Below are 24,590 nucleotides of genomic sequence, written 5' to 3'. Positions count from 1 at the left end.
GGACTTTTGTGTTTTTGCAAAATGAGCTCAAAAGTTTAAGTTTTGCAACATAGCCCAAAAAGTTGAGGTTATTGCATTTTGGCCCAAATTAGGTTGAGAACAAAATGGTTTTGTCTCTTTAAATGAGAATTGAATTTTCATTTCATTTAGCTCCATTTAAATCAATTCTATGGATACAAAAACCAAATGACAATGTTGCATTCAAAGTTTAATTAGTTAAAGCGTTAATTAATTAAAGAAAGGGTGATTATGAACCTAAGCCTACGATAATTGAGCTATGTGAAAGGCCGTCTCAAATTTGTTTGAACCATGGGAATGTGTAGATTAGATTTTGGTTGTAATTTGATATGATCAAATGTTGTAAAAGAGTATAAGCTCTTCTTTACTTTGAAGTACTCCCTTTCTTGTTTTATTTGATATGCATGAAATTGGAGTAGTTGGGTCCAACGCCCAATAGGAAAAACACGCCTTAATATGATTAAACGCGTAACTAAAATCAATCACCATCCCTAGACCGAGATTCAATACTAGGCTCGTGTTGGATCTAATCAAAGGTTTATAGTCATCCTAAGGCCCTAAGGCAACTATATAGTCCATCAATGAATGCAAACCTTATGTTAGTAGTACCATATACTCTTGCTTTAAAAACCATTTTACAAGCTTAGTGGGAGTATTATATACTACTAAATCAATCACATGGACCAATAGTTGTAATAGGACCAAATTGTTTTAATAAGATTAAAATGAATGTTTATATATATGATGAGACCTAAAACCCTCAACCAAACCATTATTAAGTTGATAAGCGTGAGAGTGCTTTGAACACTCTTTCTTGGCCTTCCACCGTGGTAGGCTCCAATCGTTTGTGACTCGTACACCGACTTCACCCTATCATGGGGGAGTACAAAGTGCGTGCTTACACTCAGGAGGAATCCTATATGCATACATGATGTTGTGAAGGTAAGCAACGAGAATAGCCAACATCATATCATTGTGAGGTTGTTCTTGAACCCCTACTCGAACTTGCATGGTGGGAATGACTTAACTAAGTGCAATGGAGCCAACATCATATCATTGTGAGGCTTCATTCTCTAGAGGCCAAATAAGATGGGTACTTGCAAGAGATGCAAATGAGTAAGTGTACTCTCTCATTATTATTGATGCTAGCCAACATCATATCATTGTGAGGTGGGCTTGGTAATGATGAGTCTCCTATACCCTACTAAGAGTTTCCTCCAAAACTCTCGAATTCCGATGATGGATATGGAATTTGCCAAAAATAGTGGGTGGTGCTATTTGATTTAAAGACCCGAATCAAATGGCTTAAAATCAATCAATTTATATTCGTTATGTATTTGTTTACCAATATATTTGCAAACGCTATCCAAAACTTGACTAAGAAAAGCCGAATGCTTTAGTTTCCGGACTTGGTACCACAATCCCAAAGATTGTCTTAAATGGATTGTATATGTACCTAAGTAGTCTAATCCTCACAATCTTCCTATTGATAATGTATCATTGGAAGAACATGTTAGATAAGTCTATCATAAAGAGGACAACACTTTTAATGTCATAGTTCTTCACTTACAAATCGTTGTATGAAGAAATAAGAGTTGCTTTGAACAACCCTTAGCTAATGCAAACACTAGTGCTTGTTTCTTTGTTAAATGAACAAAGAACTTGAGAAGAAAGCACAAGGGCATGGACACTTTATGTGCCATGATTCTTCACTTACAAATTGTTGTATGAAGAAATGAGAGTTGCCTTGAACAACTCTTGAAAGTTTGTAATTATGTTTAGAACATAATGGTTGGTTGACAAAAATAGTCCATCAACATGGACTTATGATGATTTTGAATCATTGAGTGTTGAAGTGTTAAACCACTTCTAGAAATGGAAACTAGGCAAGGACTTCACCTTTGTGTCCCTATCCAAATGGTTCACTAAGTTTATTGTAAACTATATAGTGAACAATAACCACACACTCTCTAAATCGTTTGATGTGTATAACACAATTGAAATAAGTTTCAAGAGAGATAGTGGGAGTTTAGGGACCATGACTATTGTAGTCAAAGGAGAAGTCAAATGAAGAAAGCGAAATAAACTCCAAGGGAACAAACTTTCTTTATGAAAGGATGGACATTGGAAGGGGTATTTGCAAGAAATGTCTTGCAAGTGTCAAGAACACACCTTTCGAAGGTGTTGTAAATTGTTCTTGAAAAGTTCAAAACAGTTGGTTCTTCTACTTGAATGCTTGATTCTGTATTAGTAACTATGTTTTACAATCGTTGTAAAAGTGTGGCTAATAAAAAGTAGAAGATTAATGAGAGAAGAGAAAGTACTTCACATTCGGAACGTGAATCAAATGTAGATCTCTGCGAAAGCAGATGGTACTTACTTCCTCATATGAACTACCAAAGAAATTGGAAAAACCAAAGATTGTCATTTTAAGGAACTTAATTCCATCACTATAAGGGATGGATGAATGTTTTGTTTGACAAAACATTGTTCTTTATTAATGAATGATTAGATTATTGTAATCTAATTGATTGTCTCTATAGTAGAGATGATATGGTAGTGTTAACTGTTTAGAAAATAACGATGCTTAAAACCCAAAAGGTTGCAAGGTAGTGACTAATCCCAACTGAGTTGTGATACCTCTAAAACATAAATTACGAGTTGGTCATAGATGGATGCTTTGGATCGTTAGATCCGGATCCAATACCTTCTTATTAAAATTGTATAGAGGCGAAATGTTCGAATCTTTATTCTTTTGGAAAGGAAGAAAGAATCACAAAGTTGTTGAGGTTAATTCACTTAGATGTTAGTGGCACTTGTCCACAACATAATACTACTCATGTTGTATGACATTCACCGAAGATCGCTCTCGGTTGGACTATCATTTATTTTGAATAAACACAAGTCCGAATACTTTGCAAAAGGTTTCAAAGAATTGAAGAAATGTAAGTTGATGAGTAAGATGTCTAAAGTAATTACCTCCTTAGATTTGATCCAAGGAAAGGTAACACTTTAGAATAGTTTCCTTGAAAGATATCAAGGAAAGAAACATCATATGATAATGGATTTCTCCATTAAGAGAAGAACGAACACGAAATAAGATTTAGTTCGTTGGATGTTATCAATTGCCCATATGTAGGATATATACTTCTAAGACAATATGATTGTCAATTAGAAGATCTTCCAAAATTTTCATGACTCCATAGGATATAGTTGGAAAGAAAGACAAATTTTAATCATGTTAAGATTTGGGGTTGTGTGCTAATAAGCAATATTTGTTTAAAGAATTATCTTGTGGGTATCCTTAAATTAACATTTGGATATCACTTCTATAAACCAACTAACAAATGTTGTTTGTTGGGTAGTTCATTGTAATCCTACAATATAATTTGCCTAGAGCAAATGAACGAGGGATAGAACTCAAAGAATGGGTTCTTTGAGAAACAAGATAGTGATCAACAAATATAACAACCTAGTTCCTATACCACAAGCTTCAAGGTAGTCGAGAATGATTTATAAACTGTCTCAGTTGAATGGTTTGAACTTTATGACTATGTCATAGAGTTGCACCTCTTAATTCGAAAGAAATAAGAATGAAAATCCTTATGACTACATTGAGTGTATATACGATATATACTCAAGGAAATGGTAAAGTACCATTTGACCCGAAATAATGAAACCTCCATAGCTAATTGGTAGCTTAAGGTGACTACAATTAAAGAGATTGGTTGACTTGGAAGAAACCATCTTTGACGTAGTCTTGTTTTCAATTAATTCGAAGATTGCTAGCTACAACTAAATGGTGATTCAATGTTTGGACATAATATGGGTTTCCGAAACCATTATTAAGATAGTCTTGATAATATATGTCTAAAACTATGAATCACAAGACATGTAAGTTGTAGAGATCCAACCATCATGGATCTTAGCAAGCTAGTGGGAGTTATAAGCGTCTTATGAGAGAAAGATCAAATCAATTGATTTCTCATAAAGATGTAAATTAATCTTTTGTTTACTAAGTTTACAAAAGATTAGTGGGAGTTAATCATATTCCTAAAATTGAATATATATGATATATTAATTTTGGAAATGAAAAGAATACTTCTTCGTTAAAGTTATGACTTTAAACATTCTATAACGATAGATTGTATATGGGAGATATAGTCTAAATACATGGGATAGAAATCTATAATGATATATTTCAAGATATAATTGGATTATATCAATCCCTAATAATAGACAAAAGATGCTAGGAAGTTTCTCATATGATGATAAACTTCAATTAGAATGACGACTCTAGTGAGACTAGCAAGTTGCCCTTCTCAAAGGGAACATACCCTTTGACTCCCAAAGAAATAATGCGTAAATAGAATCCTTTATGCATACGTAGAAAGGTGATTTATGTATTTCATAATGTATGAAAACATTGATATGAGTTGTACCTAGAAAGGTACAAGACGATATCAGTGCAAGCCCAGGATCAGAACCATGGCAACTGTCAAGTGAGTCCTTGAGTATTTAAGAAATACTAAAAGATAGATTCCTCAAAGAATGAGGAAGAATTAGAGTAACGAAATGGAAGCGTAAATGTATTAGATTATGAATCTAATCCATCATTGGATGTTTCTTCATTATGAATAAAGAGATAATCAGATATCTCTTTATTATGACTAAAAGAGATATTTGGATGGAAACATTAAAAGTAATGACTTTAGTGTGTTCCATTGTGAATGCAAAATATATTGCTATATAGAAGCTTACAACAATGTTGTTTGGATGGGAAAGTTCATTTATGAACTCTCTATTCGGTTCCAACCAGAAAGTGTCTCTAGTGTACCGACACTACGACACTAATGGGGCGATAGCTCAAGCCAGGGAATCAAGGTCTCATCACGATCCGAACTCAAATGAGAGACTGAACCACATGATTGAGAATCATGTATAATGGTGACGTCGTTATTCTCAAGGTTGCTTCTATGGATAACATATAGATATCCATTGTCTAGGCCTACTACTCAGCCATTTTTGAAATGACTACAGAAGAGGTATCATCAGTGATGACCAAGCTGATTGGCGCTAGTGCAAGTGGGAGATTGTTGGAAATGTGCCCTAAAATCAATCATATGATGATACTTTACGGACATTTCACATGTTAAACTAATCTAGTTTAATATCAAGGGCATAGATTATTGTTTTAAGCCGTCTCATATAAATGTTATATGCTTAAACGATGAGTCCAAGGAATATGTAATTAGGAGAATGTAATTTAAAGAAGTTAGATTCATGAGACCATTCTCTTTCGTATACATATCCTAAACGTTCCTGATCATAGGATTGCCAATTGGGCATTGACAGTCCGTTAAGATCAGTATGTCCTATGTCTTCTCTTAGTGAGAGTGACTGGTCTCGAGTCATTGGTGTAATTGACACCAAGACAAGCATGTAGGTGCTCAATAGCGAATGAGTCCACTGAACACGATCAACGAGGAGTTCTCATACTCATGTCACATGAGAACTCATGGTTGGGATAATGCAAAGTAGTCCTTTGACCTGAGGCATCATAGTTGTCTTGTGGTTAGGTCCTTGATCTTTGATTATGTCAAAGTCACTCCATTCGCGGGTGTCCACGGCATAGTTGGGGTTAAGCCACTTAGCCATGGAGGCAAGTGAATGCGCAACAAGGGATCTCTAACATTCAAACCGTTTGAGGGAGAATACTCTTTGATATGATTAAGAATCTCTGGCCAGAGTATGAATGAGATTTAGGAAGTCATTCCAAATCACATTCAAAGTAATCATATAAGTAAATGAATCACATTAGATAGTAGACATGAATAAACTATCAAACCAAACAATGTGATAAAAAATATTGTATTAGAGAAAGACCGTATTGCATTGTAATCCTAAACTGAATAGGTTCTTCACCTCTTTTGATTAGCTTGGGTAGCCATGACATACTGCTAGGTGTCACTCATGGTTTATGGTAGCCCTAAAGGCGAGTAATCACTAAAGGGAGAATTGAAAGTAAGTTTTAATTCACAATCGATCGTTAAGAGTAACAATCGCCCACTGCCTCGCTAAAAGGAACCTAATGGATCGTACACCGTGTAAGGTAGAGATTGAAGAAACAACGGAGATGAGTAAGGATAATTAAATGGTTTAATTATTTATTTATGGCTTGAATTAATTAATATGTTAATTAATCAAACGAATAAGTTCGTTATAGACCTAGGGTTAGTTTTGGGCTGCAAGACCCAATGGGATTTGAATGTCAAGCCCATTAACTCAAGTTGTATGACAACTTGAATAAACAAAGGGCTTGAAAGCCCAATAAACCCTTAAGGCCGGCCATTTAGAGAAGGGTAGTGAACTTGCTTTAATTACAAGTTTGCCACTCTAATGAAGGAAGGTATAAATATGACTTTATAGCCAAAATTCATTTAGGGTTTTCTTTTGGGGAAAGGATGAGAACGCAAGCTTTTTTTTCTCTCTAAAGAGGCCGGCCACCCTAGAGGAAAATAGCTAGCAATCTTACTTCCTCTAGGTCACTCATTTCTTCTTAAAATCTTACCTTGGTGTGGAGACTTAGAGGTTCTCAATTTTGAGAACTTGGAGAAACCTATTCTTCCATCCAAATCCATGGATCTAAGAAGCAAGGAATGAAGACCATATCTCTTGGGTGATTATCCTTTGCTTTTGCAAAGAGGAATCTACAAAGGTATAAATTTCTCAACTCACTTTCTTTTGAGTTGAGTCTTGGTTCACCTAACTACTAGGCTTTGAATTTCATGGGTAATGTTTTGTTTTGAGTGCATGCAAGCATGATTCCGCCTTTAATTGTTAATTGCATGCTATAGATGTTGCTCAAATGAACATGTTTTTCACAATATTTCCTTCATGGTACTAAATCACCATTTGAGAGACCTTATATTCGCCCCATTCGGAAGAACGTCGTTGAGTCTTAAGGATATTCGAGATGACAATGATCATAAATGAAATCACTGAAGAAAATAAAGTGAAAAATCATTGCACCACCTCTAAAAATGAACCCGAAGCTTTGCTTTGTCGGTGTGGAGCTTGGTGATTGAGCAGTTTACTTGTCATGGCACGACCGTTTGGGACACTTAGGTCGAACAATGATGCCACGAAGCATCTTCTTACCCGAAGTAAGGATCATGTGCTTACAAGCACACTTGCCATGTGACGACCCGTCCCGAATTATTGTATATATTTTATCCCCGAGTATGTTAAGTGATGATAATGCCCTCATGGTTTAGTGACGTGGATGTGCATAAGCGTATTTAAATTATTTTTCTCGCTAACGTAATTAAATCATACTCGACGTCACGACAGCGTCGATGAGTGTTAGGTCGAATTCGATTCCTAACGAAAATATTACGATAATTTAAGAGCGGGATTGGGTAGAAATATAATTTGGGTTGCTTATCACATATCCACCAATCACCTTAGCTCCTACAATCTATAACCAAATCAAAAATTGTGTTGGTTTTATTTTATTTGGATAATTTGCTTAAACCATCAAACCCATGGCCCAATCCCGGTCACGCACACACACTAAAAATCTTCCTCTCTCCTTGTTGGCCAATCAAACGCACTCACACGTACATACCCATTTTCTTTCCTTTCTTCTCGAGTTTTCCTGCGTCCGTACACCGAGAACCCCACATCCTCACGACACCCTCAAAATGTCACGAATCGAGCGTTAGGAACTTACCATCACTCTCCTCTCGAACCTACGAGCTCATCCATACCATTTGTTTGAAGAACGAACGTCGGAATCGTGAGTAACCATAAGCTCAGGAGATTTTAAGGCTCGAGGTGGTTCCTAATCAACTTAATAGGGACCCAAGTTAATTTTGGAGTGATTTGGATGTGGGGACACTCGGGTTTATAGAGTTGCAGACTTAGCCGGAATTTTGAAGATTTTCCGTTCACTTCTCATCGGTTTTAGGACCTCAAAGAGGTATGGTTATGTTCTCTTAGTTGAGGGCTTCAAATTCATGTGAAATTTAGGAATTTTGGTTGAGTTTTGAAGAAGATATTAAGATTTAAAGATTTTCCAGAATTCGGCAATACAAACGGCGGATTTCGGTGAGTCACCAGAGAAGGAGGAGGAATATTCCGTCAACTTTGATGGAATATATTGACGGCGTCAGGTAACTTTAACGGAATATCCCCTAACACCGCTAGGGATTCTGTCCATGTGCCAGGCACGTGCCTGTGCATGGCCGGCGCGTGAGGGCGCGTAGGATGTCGAAATTTTTTTCTAAAAATATGGCGATGCTCGTGATGTTAAGTAGGCCACGATGGTATATTCAAACACCCCAATTGAGCAACGTATGTGAAGTTAATCCTAGGTTTTGTTTATGTGCTTTTGAATTAACGTTAAACTAGTTGTTTCATATATAGGTGAGACATATCTTAAGGACGAGCGTGGTCAGGCAAGACTTGAGGGCTACAACCCTGCTACTTACCAATGAGTGGGCTTTTGTTTTCTATATATACATATATATGCTTCATGCTTCCCAGAAATTGTTTTAAATGAAATTACATCTTAAATGCCATGTCATACTTGCATTACATTTTAGTATTTGCATTGGTATAGCTATGCATGATATTGCATGATGCTGTAGAGGCCCAGGTAAGTTACAGGTGAGTACATTGTGATGATAGTGGTTGCATTGTGTTTGGTTATTCGTGGATGCATCTAGAGCTCATTATCCTGCATCCCGATGTTAGTGCTCCCGCCCGAGGCTAGGGCATAGCCTTCACATGATCGTTCACCTCCCTTACCGCACTCACCTTGGATCCAAGTCAGGTGTTAACCTGTCATACACACCACATTAGGTGGTTCTGACTCGTGTGCATGATTAAAGTGGTGAGCTATAGGTTCGGCCGTACAGGTCACATTAGGTGACTTCGGCTGACATATCATTTTACCTTGACTTCCATCACCTGGCTTACACCTTATATTTACTGATACACTTTGACATGGCATACTTTGGTTTTCACGTGACACCCCGACCGAGGTCAAGGCATGCTGGCCTTCACGTGAGAGTGACGTAGCCATGTGCACAGTGCGGAAGCGGTAAAGATAGCAATTATACAAATAATTAAAAACCAGATTACTAGTGTGCACTACTAAACAGAAAGTGATAAGAATTACACAGTAAACACTCCTAATCAGAGCATAAAGTTTAGTTGTAGTCCAGTAGGACAAGTACTAGTTACACAGTACCATGAATGTCCTATTATTATTCAAATAGGTCAGAACTGCGGAAGATCCCGAGCCACCAACAGCAATCTTACTTAGAACCTGGAAGGGCGCAAAACAGAAAACGTGAGTGGGCAAACACAAATGTTTTACAAAATCATTTCATTTATCAACATACTAACCCCTCGCTATAAAACATATAAGAGTTTCCTAGAATCAAGATATAAGCATATACAAAAATATATCTGAAATCATATCAAGTCAATTCATGCTTCACATAATCATATTCATATGTATGCCATGTCAAAATATAACAAAGTAAACAGTTCAGGTAAGAATGATTTCATGGAAATACGATATGTTAGCCGGAACTCCTGTGGTAGTCTATACGGCTGAATTCATAACCCAAACTCAATCTAGCCGGAGTCACTACTATGACCTATACGGCATTATTCTGCACATAAGTCGGAACCACTAAAAAGGGGTCTGTACGACAAGATTGGGTATAATATAATTATGCTCAATTTTACTCTCTCAATGCTAGCTGTGCGATAATACGTTAGTCACCTACGAGTCGGAACCAGCTATAGTGGTATGTACGATAAGACTGTGCACCTAATTGGATCCAATGTGAGCATATGGTACGAGAGGTGACATAATATACAGGCATGTGCCAGCTCTCTTTGTGGCTAAATCGCAATCACCCTGGTGCAGTTTATAAGCTCAATGTTCATCAATGCATTTATAATCATTCTATTCACAACTAAGGCCTTTGCCTCAACTATTATATGATTGCATCTAACGTATCGTTAGACTGCCTACGTACCCTGAATAGGGATCAAGTCATTCGTAGTTCACATAATCAAACATAACTTACCTGAACTTACATGTGCCTCCACAGCACCACACACACACACACACACACACACACACACACACACACACACATATATATATATATATATATATGCAACTATGAAATGCATAACCAAAATATAAAGGCATTTGGCATGGAAATTCAAGACATACTTTCATTTAAATGCATTTCTGGGAATATATCAAGTATATAAATATATACTGAAAACCAAAAGCCCACTCACTGATATGTTGACGGGTCGTAACCCCCGAGTCGCCCGTGGATACGCTCGTCCTCGGAATAAGTCTCACCTATATGCGAATTAACTATAAAAACGTTATTTTAAAGCATATAGGCAAAACTAGCTAATAACTTTTCATACATAGCTCAAAACGGGTATATGAATATACCAATGTGATCTACACAACCTCACGAACATCGTGATATTTTTAGAAAAATTTTCCTATAGCTCACGCGTCGGGGAGGGCACGGCATCACGAGCCTTCACGCGCATCACCTTCAACCTCTAGACACCGGAATAGTGCCACCGGTGCCGGATTCTAGGCAGACCTGCAACTGCCTATTTCTCTCTCATTTTTGCACCATTTTCTATGAAATCTTCACCCAAATGTCACAAATTTCAAAAGGAAGAAGGTTATACCTCTTTGGAGCCTCAAATCCTTCGAAAACACGTCGGAAAAATCTCACCAAAACCGGCCACCTTCGAACCTCGTGATCCCGACATCCAAAATCTTCAAACGAAGCACTCCGAGCTTTCTTGGGACCTCACTAAGCTCGCTATAAGCTTGGATTGTCCTAAAATACAACCATTCGAAAGTTCATGAATAGTGCTCAACTCGGAGCTTGAGTTTTCAACGTGAAATTGAACGAGTTCTTACCTGAAATGGGTACCTTTGTACTTGTATGGTCCTCACGAATACAATGGTACCAATTTCTTCTTCGATCCGTGATGATTTGGCTTGGTTCGACCTTGTCCGTATGGAGGAGAGGGAAGAGAGAGAGAGTGAGTTTGAGAAAGAGTACGGGAGAGAGGAGAGAGAAAGGGTATGAATGTGAGTGTGTGGTTCCAAAGTGTACACCAATCACAACAAAAAAAATTCTTACTTCCAATTGGGTCCAAATTAGTAGGGACTTAATACATTGGTCCTCAACCACAACCACACCTAGTCCCACGATGCCACAAACGCTCGAGGGCATTTTAGTATTTTCACATCAACGATAACAAAATAATGTACATTTTCGGGACGGGTTGTGACAATTTCCCCAACTTATAAAATTTCGTCCTCGAAATTACATACAACCAATACATCCACTAATAATCATAAAACAAGCGTGGATACATCTCTCTCATCTGCTCCTCTGTCTCCCAAGTAGCTTCTTCCACTGAATGATTTCTCCATAACACTTTAACCAGACGAACTGTCTTGTTTCTCAGTTCTTTATCCTTCTAATCCAATAGAGTCACTGGTTCCTCATCATATGTCAAATCCGGATTAATTTCCAAAGGTTGAGGAGGAATCACATGTGAAGGATCTGAAATATAATGTCGAAGCATTGAAACATGAAATACATCGTGCACCTTGGATAACTCTGGAGGCAACTCAAGCCTGTAAGCAACCTCACTGACTCGCTCGGTGATCATATATGGTCCAATGTACCTAGGACTCAACTTTCCTTTCTTTCCAAATTGTACAACACGTTTCCAGGGTGATAGCTTCAGAAATACCCAATCACTTACATCATACTTCCGATCAGTGGTATGCTTGTCTGCTAAGCTCTTTTGTCGATCTTGGGCCGCTTTCAAGTTAGACTTAATTACCTGAACATTTTGAGTAGTCACATCCACAATCTCAAGACCCACTAAAACTCTTTTGCCAACCTCTGACCAACATAGAGGTGTACGACAAGATTTCCCATAAAGTGCCTCAAATGGTGCCATACCAATGCTCGAATGGTAGCTGTTGTTGTAGGCGAACTCCATCAGATTCAAACAATCATGCCAACTATCTCCAAACTGCAACACTGAAGATCTCAACATATCCTCTAATGTCTGAATGGTCCTCTCAAATTGTCCATCTGTCTAAGGATGATATGCCGTACTATAAAGCAATCTCGTACTAAGAGCTTCCTGGAATGCTATCCAGAACTTGGAAGTAAATATGGGATCCCGATCCGAGATAATATTAACTGGCACACCATGGTACTTCACAATCTGTGTAATAAATAACTTAGTTAATCGACTTAACGAATACTTTTCCCTTATTGGAATAAAATGTGCTGACTTCGTAAGCCGATCAACTACTACCCAAATGTCGTCATAACCATTATGTGTGCGAGGAAGCTTGTATACAAAATCCATAGTAATATTTTCCCATTTCCATTGTGGAATGGGAAGTGGCTGCATCAACCCAAACGATTTCTTTCTTTCAACTTTAACCTGTTGGCAAATGGCACACCTACTCACATATTCGGCAATTTCTCTCATACCTAGCCAATAGTAAAATGGTCTAATGGTATGATACATCTTAGTGCCTCCTGGATGCATCGCATATGCCGAAATATGTGCTTCATCCAAAATTTCTTTCTTTAATTCTGCATTATTCGGCATATACATTCTGCTTTCCTGCATAAGCATGCCATCTCTTGAATTTCAAAATCTTTCTTTTTGCCTTGATTCCTTGCTTGAATTATTTCCTGGGTCTCCTTGTCAATCATCTGAGCCTCAAGCACACGATCAATTAAAACTGGCATAACCTGGAAATTAGCAAGCAAGGCTTCTCCTCGATCTTCCACTCCTAGCTCCACTCCAATGGACCTCAAATCTGCTAAAAGAGGAACATGACAATAATAGATGGCATTAAGTCTGGCTGGAGTCTTCCTTGCCAAAGTATGTTTGAACTTGCAGTTCCTACACTGCCCAAGGTAACCCTATTATGTTACAAGTGGGAAATGAAGCGTAATGTGATGAATGAAATAATGCGATATGTTGCACGCCTTATGGCACAAAGTTTCTCTCAAACGCCCTGTGATTCACTGCAGCATTACGAATGTGATTAGTGTTTCTTCATAGGGATATGAATTATGCCCTTGCATGTTAAACTATTAAGTCTTATTCCAAATTGCTAGAGTTACATTTTATGTCAATGACATGAATCTCACTAAAATTCTGGAAGAGCTTGAGAAAACTGCTTGCACTTGAAGATGAAATTTGAGATGATGGATCTTGAGAAAACTCATTTATACATTGACCTAAAGTTCAAGCGTTGTTCTGATGGTACTTTGGTCTACTAGTCGAACTACACACCCCTGAAGGTGTTACCTTTGAGTATACTTATGATCTTCCATAGGCTATATGCAAATGAGACCTTGAAGAGGTTGTGGAATCCAAAGTTCCATATCTGAGTTCAACTTTGCGCTTTGTTGTGCTTAGCTTATTGCATTATATAGGACATCTCGTTATTAATCTGTTGGTAAAGATGCAGCATTACGCCTACACACAACCACTGAATTGGTATTAAAGACGTTTTTCCGCTACCTTGAAGGTACTACGAATTTGGGCTAATTCCAATGAATCCCAAGAAGATTTGAGCCCTTTGATCATCGGAATGATGCTTGCCTTGTTTGTTATGCTGATGCTGGTTACTATCAAACCCACACAAAGCACATCCCTGAATGGTTTATGTTTTTACTGTTAGGGATATTGCAATATCTTGGAGGTCCATGATATGACCTTAGTTGCAAAATCTTTGAATCATTCCAAGACTCATTATTTCACTATGCCATACGTGAGACATGGTTGAGAGATCTTGTTCAGCATATTCAAAGTACTTACTGTTTTCATCCATCATTGAGTCCCAATGATGATCCATGAAGACTATGCTGCATGCATCCACCTGACTAAGACATGATACATCAACAAAGTCAACACCAAGACATATTGCGTTTACATCACATCAGAAAAGCATCAGGAGATTGAAGTCATGCAAGCCGATTTCAGACAACCTTGCCAACCTTTACCGACGTAGCTTCTTCCACTGAATGATTCATCCAGACTGAAGGATGATTTTGTGAAAACTTGTTCATTTAAGCAACATCTATTAACATGCAATTAACAGTTAAAGACGGAATCATGCTAGCATGCACTTAAAACAAAACATTAACCAAGAAATTCAAAGCCTAGTAGATTGGTGAACCAAGACCCAACTCAAATCAAAACGAGTTGAGAAATTTATACTTTTGTAGATTCCTCTTTGCATAAGCAAACGCTAATCACCCAAAGAGAGGGCCTTCATTCCTTGCTTCTTAGATCCATGCATTTGGATGGAAGAATAGATTATCCAAGTTCCCAAAATTGAGAACCTTTAAGTTTCCACACCAAGGATGGATTGATGAAGAAATGAGTGACCTAGAGGAAGCAAGATTGCTAGTTAATTTCCTCTAGGGTGGCCGGCCTCTTTAGAGAGAAAAGAGAGCTTTGTGTTCTCATCTTTTCTCCAAAAGAAAACCCTTAATGAATTTAGGCTATAAAGTCATTTATATAGTCCCTTCAAATAAGTAACCTAAATAACCAAAAAGCCATTCTTCTAACATGGCCGGCCACAAGGGTTTTATTGGGCTTTTGTGAATTAATAGTCATTAAGTTGTCATACAACTTAAGTCAATGGGTTTGACGTTCGAAGCCCATTGGGCCTTGAGGCCCAAAACTAACCCGTGGTCTTTTAACGAACTTATTCGTTTGATTAATTAACATATTAATTAATCCTTGCCATAAATAATTAAACCATTTAATTATTCTTACTCATCTCCGTTGTTTATTCAATCTTTACCTTACACGGTGTACGATCCATTAGGTTCCTTTTAGCGAGGTAGTGGGCGATTAGAACTCTTTCAAACCGATTGTGAATTGAAACTTACTTTTAATTCTCCCTTTAGTGATTATACACGTTTAGGGCTTCCACAAACCATGAGTAACACCTAGCAGCATATCATGGTTACCCAAGCTAATCAGAAGAGGTGGAGAACCTATTCAGTTTAGGATTACAAATGCAATACAGTATTTCTCTAATACAATACTCTTGACCACATTGTTTGGTTTGATAGTTTATTCATGTCTACTATCCAATGTGATTCGTTTACTTATATGATTACCTTGAATGTGATTTGGAACGCCTTCCTAAATCTCATTCATACTCTGATCAGAGATTTTCAATCATATCATAGAGTATTCTCCCCAAAACGGTTTGAAGGTTAGAGATCCCTTGTTGCGCATTCAATTGCCTCCATGGCTAAGTGGCTTAACCCCAACGATGCCGTGGACACCCGCGGATGGGGTGACTTTGACATAATCAAAGATCAAGGACTTAACCACAAGACAACTGTGATGCCTCAGGTCAAAGGACTACTTTGCATTATCCCAACCATGAGTTCTCATGTGACATGAATATGAGAACTCTTCGTTGATCGTGTTCAGTGAATTCATTCTCTATTGAGCACCTACATACTTGTCTTGATGTCACACACACACCAATGACTCGAGACTAGTCACTCTCCCTGAGAGAAGACACAGCACGTACTGATCTTAACGGACTGTCAATGCCCAATTGGCAATCCTATGATCAGGAATGTTTAGGATGTGTCTACGAAAGAATGGTCTCATGAATCTAACTTCTTTAGATTGCATTCTCCCAATCACATATTCCTTAGACTTATCGTTTAAGCATATAACATTTATATGAGACGGCTCAAACAATAATCTTTGCCCTTTATATTTAAACTACATTAGTTTAACTTTGTGAAATGTCCGTAAAGTATCATCATATGATTGGTTTTAAAGCACATTTCCAACACAGACAACCTTGCCAACCTCTACCGACGTAGCTTCTTCCACTGAATGATTCCTCCAGACAACCTTGCCAATCTCTAGAAGCTTGTCCGAGGAATTGATATGCCTAACTATTCATATGCAATGCTTGTAGTTCTCATTTGGAAGTTCTATCAAACTTAGGAGGAGTATCTAGAAGTATACTTACTTGATCTTAATATACTCTTTTTCTTTACGATTAGGAGCATTTTTCCCACTGAATTTTTGCTACCTAACTAAATTTTGACGAGGCACCCCATCTTAGGCTGGTCATACCCTTGTGAGCTCTTCTACTTGCATCCAGAAGACGTTTAGTTTTGACTTAATACACGTTTAGTTTTGACTTAATACAACTTCTCACTTTTCTACTTAGTTATGGGTTTTTATCCCACCTTGGGTTTTACTATAACGAGGTTTTATGAGTTTTACCTTTTATGCATTATTCCATTGATTTGAGACTCACATTCGCTCATTGTGCCGACGACTTTATCAACTGTACTTACTTCATTGCTGAAGACTTGATGCGCCATTTAATTGAGTATTTACACACTCAAGGGAGAGTGTTGCAGTATTATTAGATTAGGAATGTGATTGTATAAATCCTATCATATCTGGGATATCCTTATGAGATTCTACCATATCTCTTAGACTAAATATTATCCTATTATAATAGTAATCCTATTGGGGTAAAGAATTTACCTTTCATACTACTATAAATAAATAAACAATGGGATGAGATAATACACATCTCAAAATTAAACAATGGGGTGAGATAATACACATCTCAAAATTACGCATCTTCTCTCTCTCTTTCTCTCTCTATAATTATTCAGTAAATTATGCCTATAACACGTTTGTAATTAAAAAATAATGTATAAATGAGATCCTTCATAATGATCCAGCTCTGCAAGCCAAGCTCTGCTCGTGATAGGCCCAATGGGTGGTGGGCCGATCAAACAATTGGACTTAAACATTGGGCTCAGCTAGCTAACCTCTTATTAATCATGCTGTGCCATGCCTTGTTTAAAAGAAACTTTAACGAAAATCTCACAGTACTGTTCACTTTAACGAATAACCTCATTTTTACACTAAAAAGTCAATCATGGTACGATTCACTTTACCCTTTATTTTGTTCTTATCGTTAAATTTCAAAGTTTTCAAGTCATTTTTATTAATTTTCCTTTATTTAAATGAGCTTAGTCTGTGGCCATGCCGTGCTCGGCACATCCATCGACTTCTTATAGCGACAAAATAAATTAAAACTGATGTGCATCAACTTCTCGATGTCCAAATGCATATCGAGCCTGACACAATGGTTCATTACTAATGAATTTGATGAAAGGGCATCTTACTATGAATCACAAGAAATCAGAGACTTACTATTAGGAGAACCACGAGAAATCAAAGACTCTCGACGGAATCATAAGATATTGGCAACTGAAACTACGAAAATAAAGTCTCAATACAGCAAATCAAATCTCAGAGCTCTTATCTTCTTTAGGAGGTGCAAACTACTTGCAAAGGTTGGATCTCGCCCAAGGATCCAAAGGAACTCTCTGAGGTGGTTGGGGGGCTGGTGGTTTTGATTGTCTGAGCTCATTTTCTCTGTCGATGAACCTATACAAGTTTGCCAACACATAGTTAGAATGTAGCCCAACATCAACCAGTATTGATCAAAACAGTCAGTGAACCACTGTGTGCTAGTAGAGTTATCTGATATATAGAATTGTACTCGTTACTACTGCAAATTATAAGAAAAACTGAAGACAGTGCATTATTTAAGCAATGGGGTAGGTAGACACTAGACAAGTAAATTGTATTGCTTATGTTTTTTTCCTATGCTTCCCATTTTCTTCCTCTTGTTTTTCCATCCCAAGGAGAAAAGTGAGGGTTTAGAAAGCATCACATATTGGACAATCAATGTCCGCAAAAATTTGTAAATTAAACAAACACTGCAAAATGAATTCAGTATGGCAGACAAGTATACAAAGATGGCTAAGAAGGCAGAGTTACTGAGGATCAAATATATCAATAAAATGCAAAATTACCCCATTTATTCATATATAATCTTTGTTTATTTTCCAAAAGACTCCTACCCTATTAATATGGAAAGAAACGACAATTGCCCATCTACGGACATAAAATGAATGCTTGCATGCACCAAATGCACTCAGATTATTTGTTAATCATCGTACTCCCAGTAATTTGCTTCTCCTTTTGGTATATAGGAGGGGCAAATACCCCCAAAAGAAGGAGACAAACTATATCGAAACTGTCCTTGGTTTTTTTCTCAGAAATTTTTTTTGGAATTATTCTCGATATTTCATTTTGGTGCTTGATTTCATTTGGCATTTTTTGGCTTCACTTGATTTTATTTTGGATTCGAATTGATGGGTTCTGCTTGGGTGGATTTGTTGTCTCTTAGTTTTTATGTTCAAGATAACACATATGAATATGCCTATATATTAAAATCTATACGGGTCTTAAATGGGTCATTTATACCCAAAGGTTAAAATGAGTGGCCATACACTCTTTTACTTAGGCATTTGAGCATGGGTAAAACCAACTTTACAAGTTTTTAAATTGGACAAACATATTTCTTTTTTGTTTTATTTGTTTTTGCCAGACAGACAAACATACTTCAATCAACAAATAAATAACAGCCTTACTCAATATAGGCCATAGGTGCAGCATCACCAACTCGTATACGAGTGCGAAGTAGCCTTGTGTATCCACCTACTCGATCTCTGTAACATAATATCCAACCAATGTAACAAATGAAAATATAGAAGACTTAAAAAACAAGAGGTTTGAGGTTCACTTGTATCGATAAGCCATTTCAGTAAATAGCTTGTGAAGTACATTATCCCCACGCACAAAAGCAGCAGCACGCCTTGCGGCACACAAGGAGCCCTGTCTCAATATTGAAAGAGAACACAATCACGTGAGAAAAAAAAATCCATACAAATGGATCAACAATGAAGATATTTCCAGAACTTTGCACCGCAAAACAAGAGTACAAGCATATTTCAAATTTCAATACATCATGTTCATATAGCCAAATATTGAGTTAGAACTTTGGTAAATACCCCCATAAAGTGTTTATAGATAAAAATAAAATTACATAAACATATTTACTCACGAATGTCAAAGCACTGTATCAAACTACCAAGTTCTGGTTAAGATAGAAAACTTTCAAATAAGTGATATTTATCATGAAGCTCACAGCTGACTGTATCGGTTCTATGGGGCATGACTTATTGGGCATTGGGTATTCTTGGATTTTTCAATTAGATATTATTTTGCTTGTAGATTATGTTGGCAGATGCTGGTTCACATCCAACAATTAACCCCTTTTTCCCGAACCCAAAAGAAAATAAAAAGGTATATGTAACCTCTCTAATCAAATATTAACATATGCATTTCGGTAGATATTTTTTACCCAAACAACAGTCCGACTAGCGTATTTCTCATTCAAACAACTAGCAAGGCTTTCAACAGAAAACTGATGCAAGACCCAATGACAAACACACACAGGGTGATCAAATCATCAAACATTCACTATGTTTCACACCCAACAACTAAAGAACACAGGGTGATTGAATCACCAAAGATTCACTATGTTTAGATTATTTGGAAATCCACAGAACATCTATAGACCACCAAATATAAGCACCTAACATGTTTTCGAACTTCAAAATTTTCAACACGTGCAACTCAACATCACTCCAATACTTGCACCTCACATTTCAATCTCATGTTGGGCTATCTAAGATTGCATAAAATTTTCTATCCAATTGGAATAACGTCACAATTTACAGAATTTCAAACTTGGGAACCAGGAGTTACTCAAGCATGTGTTCCTCATGTACAAATCAGAAGGTGTGTTATTTCAAACCTATTCATTTCTGTAATTAAAGAGAAGCAGGGCCTATATGTTAACCGAAACAGTCACTTTAAGATTCTCTCCAATGGGCTATAGCTTACATAAATCTCTGTCAACGAAAAACTTCATCTTCTAAAACCAATTATTAAATATAACAATGTAAAGCCCGCAAATGTAATATTTAAACACAATTATAGCAGAATCAAATACATACATCTTTTCCAAGCTGCACCATTTTATCAGCCTCGCGACGGATCTCTTTGGCCTGCAAATAGAACAAACAAAACATTTAAACCTAAAGTTTAAATTTGCCGAAACATCGAAGCTTACGGTGAAACTTTTTGTCCTTATAAACTTGTTTGACCATGGCATAAAAAATGTATCAGGGTTCAGGCACCAAAAGAAAAGGAATTTTAATATAATTATTACAAAAAATACAAAATCATAGACAGAAGAGAAATATAATCAGATAGTACTGTTTCAATCAAAGAAATTAACTAAAACCCTAAACCCAGAAAACCTCTAAATTTGTAAAATGTGGGAAAATCCCAACAAATAAACGAAAAAAAGAGGAGGAATAAAAAGAGAAGGAATAAAAAGAGAAGGAGGTACCTTGGAAACAGTGGTCTCAATGCGCTCGTGCTTCACCAACTGCGACACCATCGTCCTGCGCATCAAACCACACTAATTCTTTCAACCATAATTACATTAACATTTTGAGCTTCGAAAGCTAAACCTGTGAGATTAGGAACCTGAGCATGGACATGCGGTGACCCGTGGGTCGGTTTAGCTTCCTGAACTTCGTCATCCTCCTCCCTCGCGAGCCTCGCCTTCGCACACTGACAGTGAGAAGAAGAGGGGAGAGCTTGGAAAATTGAAAATACCAAAAACCCTAGGGTTAAGATTCGGGTTTGAGGGCACCGTGGACTGAGCGGATCAAGGTTACAGATTTGGGCTCAAAATTCAGTGGATCGATCCTTACATTGGGCTGAGCTTAAACATAAGAGCTCAATTCGAGAGATATATGGCTTATCATCGTTGCCTATGGCCCAAATACCCTCCATTCTCTCGCCAAATGCGAATTCAAACTATAATATTGCTAGCTCATTGTTAGATTAAGACCACTGCCCACCTGTTCCCCCTAATGTCGTTTGTTAAAAAAAAAATTTCCATTTTGGGCGGAATCAAAATTAGTGACACTCTTCCCATCTAAAATCATCTTATACCTTCAACTTAACAAAGAGGAGAATTTCGACCAAAAAAAAAAAAAAACAAAGAAAGAAAAAAAAAACAAAGAGGAGAAGCCTTCAACCTTCCCAACTGAGATTGTTATAAACCTTTTATTTGCCTCAAAACTTATGTTTCAATGTGAATGTACCGCCTACCTAACTTTTTGTTAAAAATTTAGTCAAATCAAATTGTTTAATTTTTCAAGAGTAAAAATTAGCAAGGTTCTAAAAAACACTAGGCACTAGTCGGGCGGCGGGCTGGCGCCTAGCGCCTATGCGTATTTAGGTAAATTTATTGAATATTTTGTAAATAAATGCATATTGACACTTACAAAAAATTATACTTATATGAAATCAACAGATAAGATAATAAAATAATGATAAAATGCAAAAACAGTATCCAACAAGTCCAAATTTTAAAAATACATTAAGCATATATGCCATATAACCAGAGTGAGGAGTATTGTGGGATGAAACATGTACAACAAGTTTACAATTTAAAACCATATAAAATGCAAAATAGGAGGAAAATAAAGAAATATAATAATGTAAGATACTTATCTGTTAAAAGCCCACGATACACATTATATAGTTTGCAATTAATTTTGTAACAATGCAAATTGCTTTGGTACAAATATGTTAAAAGACCTTTACAAATTCCGAAACAAAAAAGATTTCAATTTGGAAACCATTTCTAAAAGTATGAAAAGGCCATGAATTTTTACTTAAAGATTTCAATTTACAAGCATAAAACTCAAAACATGCATTCAATACCTATTCCAGATAAATTTGGAATATATTGCCTCAATAAGTACTTTTGTTTGTTCGAAATTATATTGTTGCACCATACTCTTGAAGGAGCTCAGAGTTATGGTAGAACTCTTGGATAGTCTATAAAGTTATTTACAAGGTTCTAAAAAACGTTAGGCGCTAATCGGGCGGCGGGCTAGCGCCTAGCGCTTAGGTGGATTTAGGTAAATTTCTTATATATTTTATGAATTAATTAAATTTATTATATCAAATGTAAATAATTATTGACTTATATGTTATTTCTTATAAAAGAAGATACATATGTGAATATTTTTTGTACATATATGATATACTTGCCTAGGAAAAAATACAAAATATTATCTAAATAATTTATAATTTATATAAGATTTATATATGTGTGTATATATATACACACACACACCAAACTTTTAAAAATATAAAAAGCCCACATGGTGGGTGGTTTTCATTACTAAAACCATGAAACCGTCCACCTCACCTCTACTCTTTCACATCACCTGTCCACCTTGTGGTTTCATAATTAAACCATGTCAGAGTCCATAGTTCTATAATTAAAACCATGCTTTTGACCTTGGATTCCCGGTCCTCAACTTGCACGGTTGCACATGCACCACCACATATTCAAATGTTTAAGCCTCCTTCTCTCTCTCTCTCTCTCTCTCTTTCTTTTCGCACTCTCTCTTCTCTGAGTTTTTTCCAAAAATCTCTAGCAAGCAGCCATAGTTTCCGATGCAGGTGCAGATGCCAAATGCGAGGTGTGAGATGCGATGCAGGTGTTGGAAACTTGGAGTTGCAGATGCTACGAGAGTTCGAGGTGAGAGAGTTACAGTCTTGCAGAGCCTTCAGTGGTGGCGAGAGTTGCAGAGCACCTTGTGCGACGGCAAGAATTTCAGACCGCCTAGAGCGCCGCCTAGCACTGTCTAGACCGCCTAAATCCCCACCGATTTTTTAAACGATTTTCCCCAAATCGCGGCGGGCTTCCACCGCCGAACGCCTAGGCGGCAGCCTTGAACATTTTTTAGAACACTGGCTATTTAGTGTATATTGTGTAGCCATGAAGTCTAATCAGTGGCAAATCCATAAAATAATATTAGGGGGTCAGTAAGAATAGCGAGAGCAGCGCGCAATTTTTGTTTTTTATACCAGAAATAGCATACATATTGCCATTTCATCAAGTCTTGGTAGGCTTGAAGGCATTTCGAAAGGCATAATGCACACCTGTTAATGCCTCATTTGTGAGGGTAACTAACATATTTCAAGGCTGCTCCCCGATAGGAGCATATTTATGCGACTTTGTTATCTTATTTCTTTGCATTTACTTAGTTAATTTCCATTTATTTTGGTAATTTAAGCTATTTTCGTATTATTGTAGGTCCAGTTGGTAAAGATGACAATAAATAGCTAAATGGAGCAATTTGGAGTAGTTTTGGACTTGGATTGGATAGCATGCGTGGATAGCATATAGGCTGGACATTTTTTGTGTTTAAATGGTGCTAAACATGTGCTAAAATCTAGAGAAATTAAAGTTGAGGCTTGGAAGACAAAGAATTACACAAGAAAGAGGAATCCTAGTTGGAGAGGAAAATTACCTTATCTTATCTTATCTCCAGCTGCAATGAGGAATCCTAATCACATTCCAACACTTTCTACCTAATTTTTAGAGTCCTAAAATAACTCAAAAATGCCAAAACCTTTTCTTCCTTGGATTCAGCCATTTTCGCCTATATATATGAAATTCTTGCAGAGATTTAGGATGTGCCATGCATACCATTCATCCATTGAAGTTGCTGGAATTTTTAGAGTTCTTTCTATCTTTGTTTTAAGTTTCAATGTTTATTTTAGATGGCTTTTTAGTTATGATAAACATGTGTAACTAAGTTTCCTTTTAGCTAGAGGTGAATTCGAAACCATGATCATATGTTTTATATAAATTGATTACATCCAGTTATTGTTCATAAAATATGAATGCGATTTACTTATTTGCTTTATAGAGAACTTATTCTTGTATGTTTATTAAGGGTGCACACTTAGTTTGCATGCATGGATTTGATGCTAGAATATAAGGGAATTTCACCTAATCGTTATGAACTTATATTTGCAAGTAGTAAAAATCACTAGTCATGATTGAGTTAAGTAAATTCCTGACAGGAGTATCATGCTTTTCATAGTTACGAATATCTTGTCAATACTTATAATTTTCAAAGAACTTAATGATCTTTTGAGATGTATCTCTATCATGCTTTTCATAGGTATGGAACTTGAGAAGAATAATTTGGTTGCGTCACTGAGTCGAATTCAATGAACTTAGGAAAATATGAGAATTAATTAATGCTATTCACATTTAATTTGGAGCATTGTCATTCATGGTTTATAGGAAGAATAACTATAAATCGATTTGTATGCATATGTTTCATGTGTGGAGAAGAATCCTTTAGCTATCATTTCATCCATATTTCATTCACAACTTAATTTATTTGATGCCCTTTACTTTTATTTTAATTAAATTCGTCCAAAATCTCCCCTCTCATTGTTTTAATGTTAGTTTAATTTAGTTTTCAGTTTTATAAGTTTAGTTTGTGTTGATTAGCATCCCTTCTAATCCCTGGAATAGAACTATCCCTACTTACACGTACTACGCTCGCATAATTTATAGGGTTTAATTTGTGCGTTAGTTTCTACCACATCAAATTTTGGCG

At 36.7% G+C, this 24,590-nt stretch overlaps 1 protein-coding gene across 1 annotated transcript; it reads right to left on the bottom strand.

The window, feature by feature from the left end:
- Positions 1-17,258: 17,258 nt before the first annotated feature.
- On the bottom strand, positions 17,259-20,971 carry LOC103407790 (uncharacterized). The gene is made up of 6 exons (XM_008346667.4): positions 20,629-20,971; positions 20,489-20,543; positions 20,091-20,141; positions 18,812-18,903; positions 18,660-18,737; positions 17,259-17,607 (listed from the first exon to the last, which is right to left on the bottom strand). The coding sequence occupies exons 1-6, from the start codon at positions 20,682-20,684 to the stop codon at positions 17,502-17,504; spliced, it is 438 nt and encodes a 145-aa protein (XP_008344889.2). The 5' UTR covers positions 20,685-20,971; the 3' UTR covers positions 17,259-17,501.
- Positions 20,972-24,590: the final 3,619 nt, after the last annotated feature.

Source organism: Malus domestica, chromosome 01 (assembly GCF_042453785.1).
Source record: "Malus domestica chromosome 01, GDT2T_hap1".
NCBI lineage: Eukaryota > Viridiplantae > Streptophyta > Magnoliopsida > Rosales > Rosaceae > Malus > Malus domestica.
The sequence above is the reverse complement of the archived record's forward strand: the minus strand, read 5'-3'. Positions and strand labels throughout refer to the sequence as shown.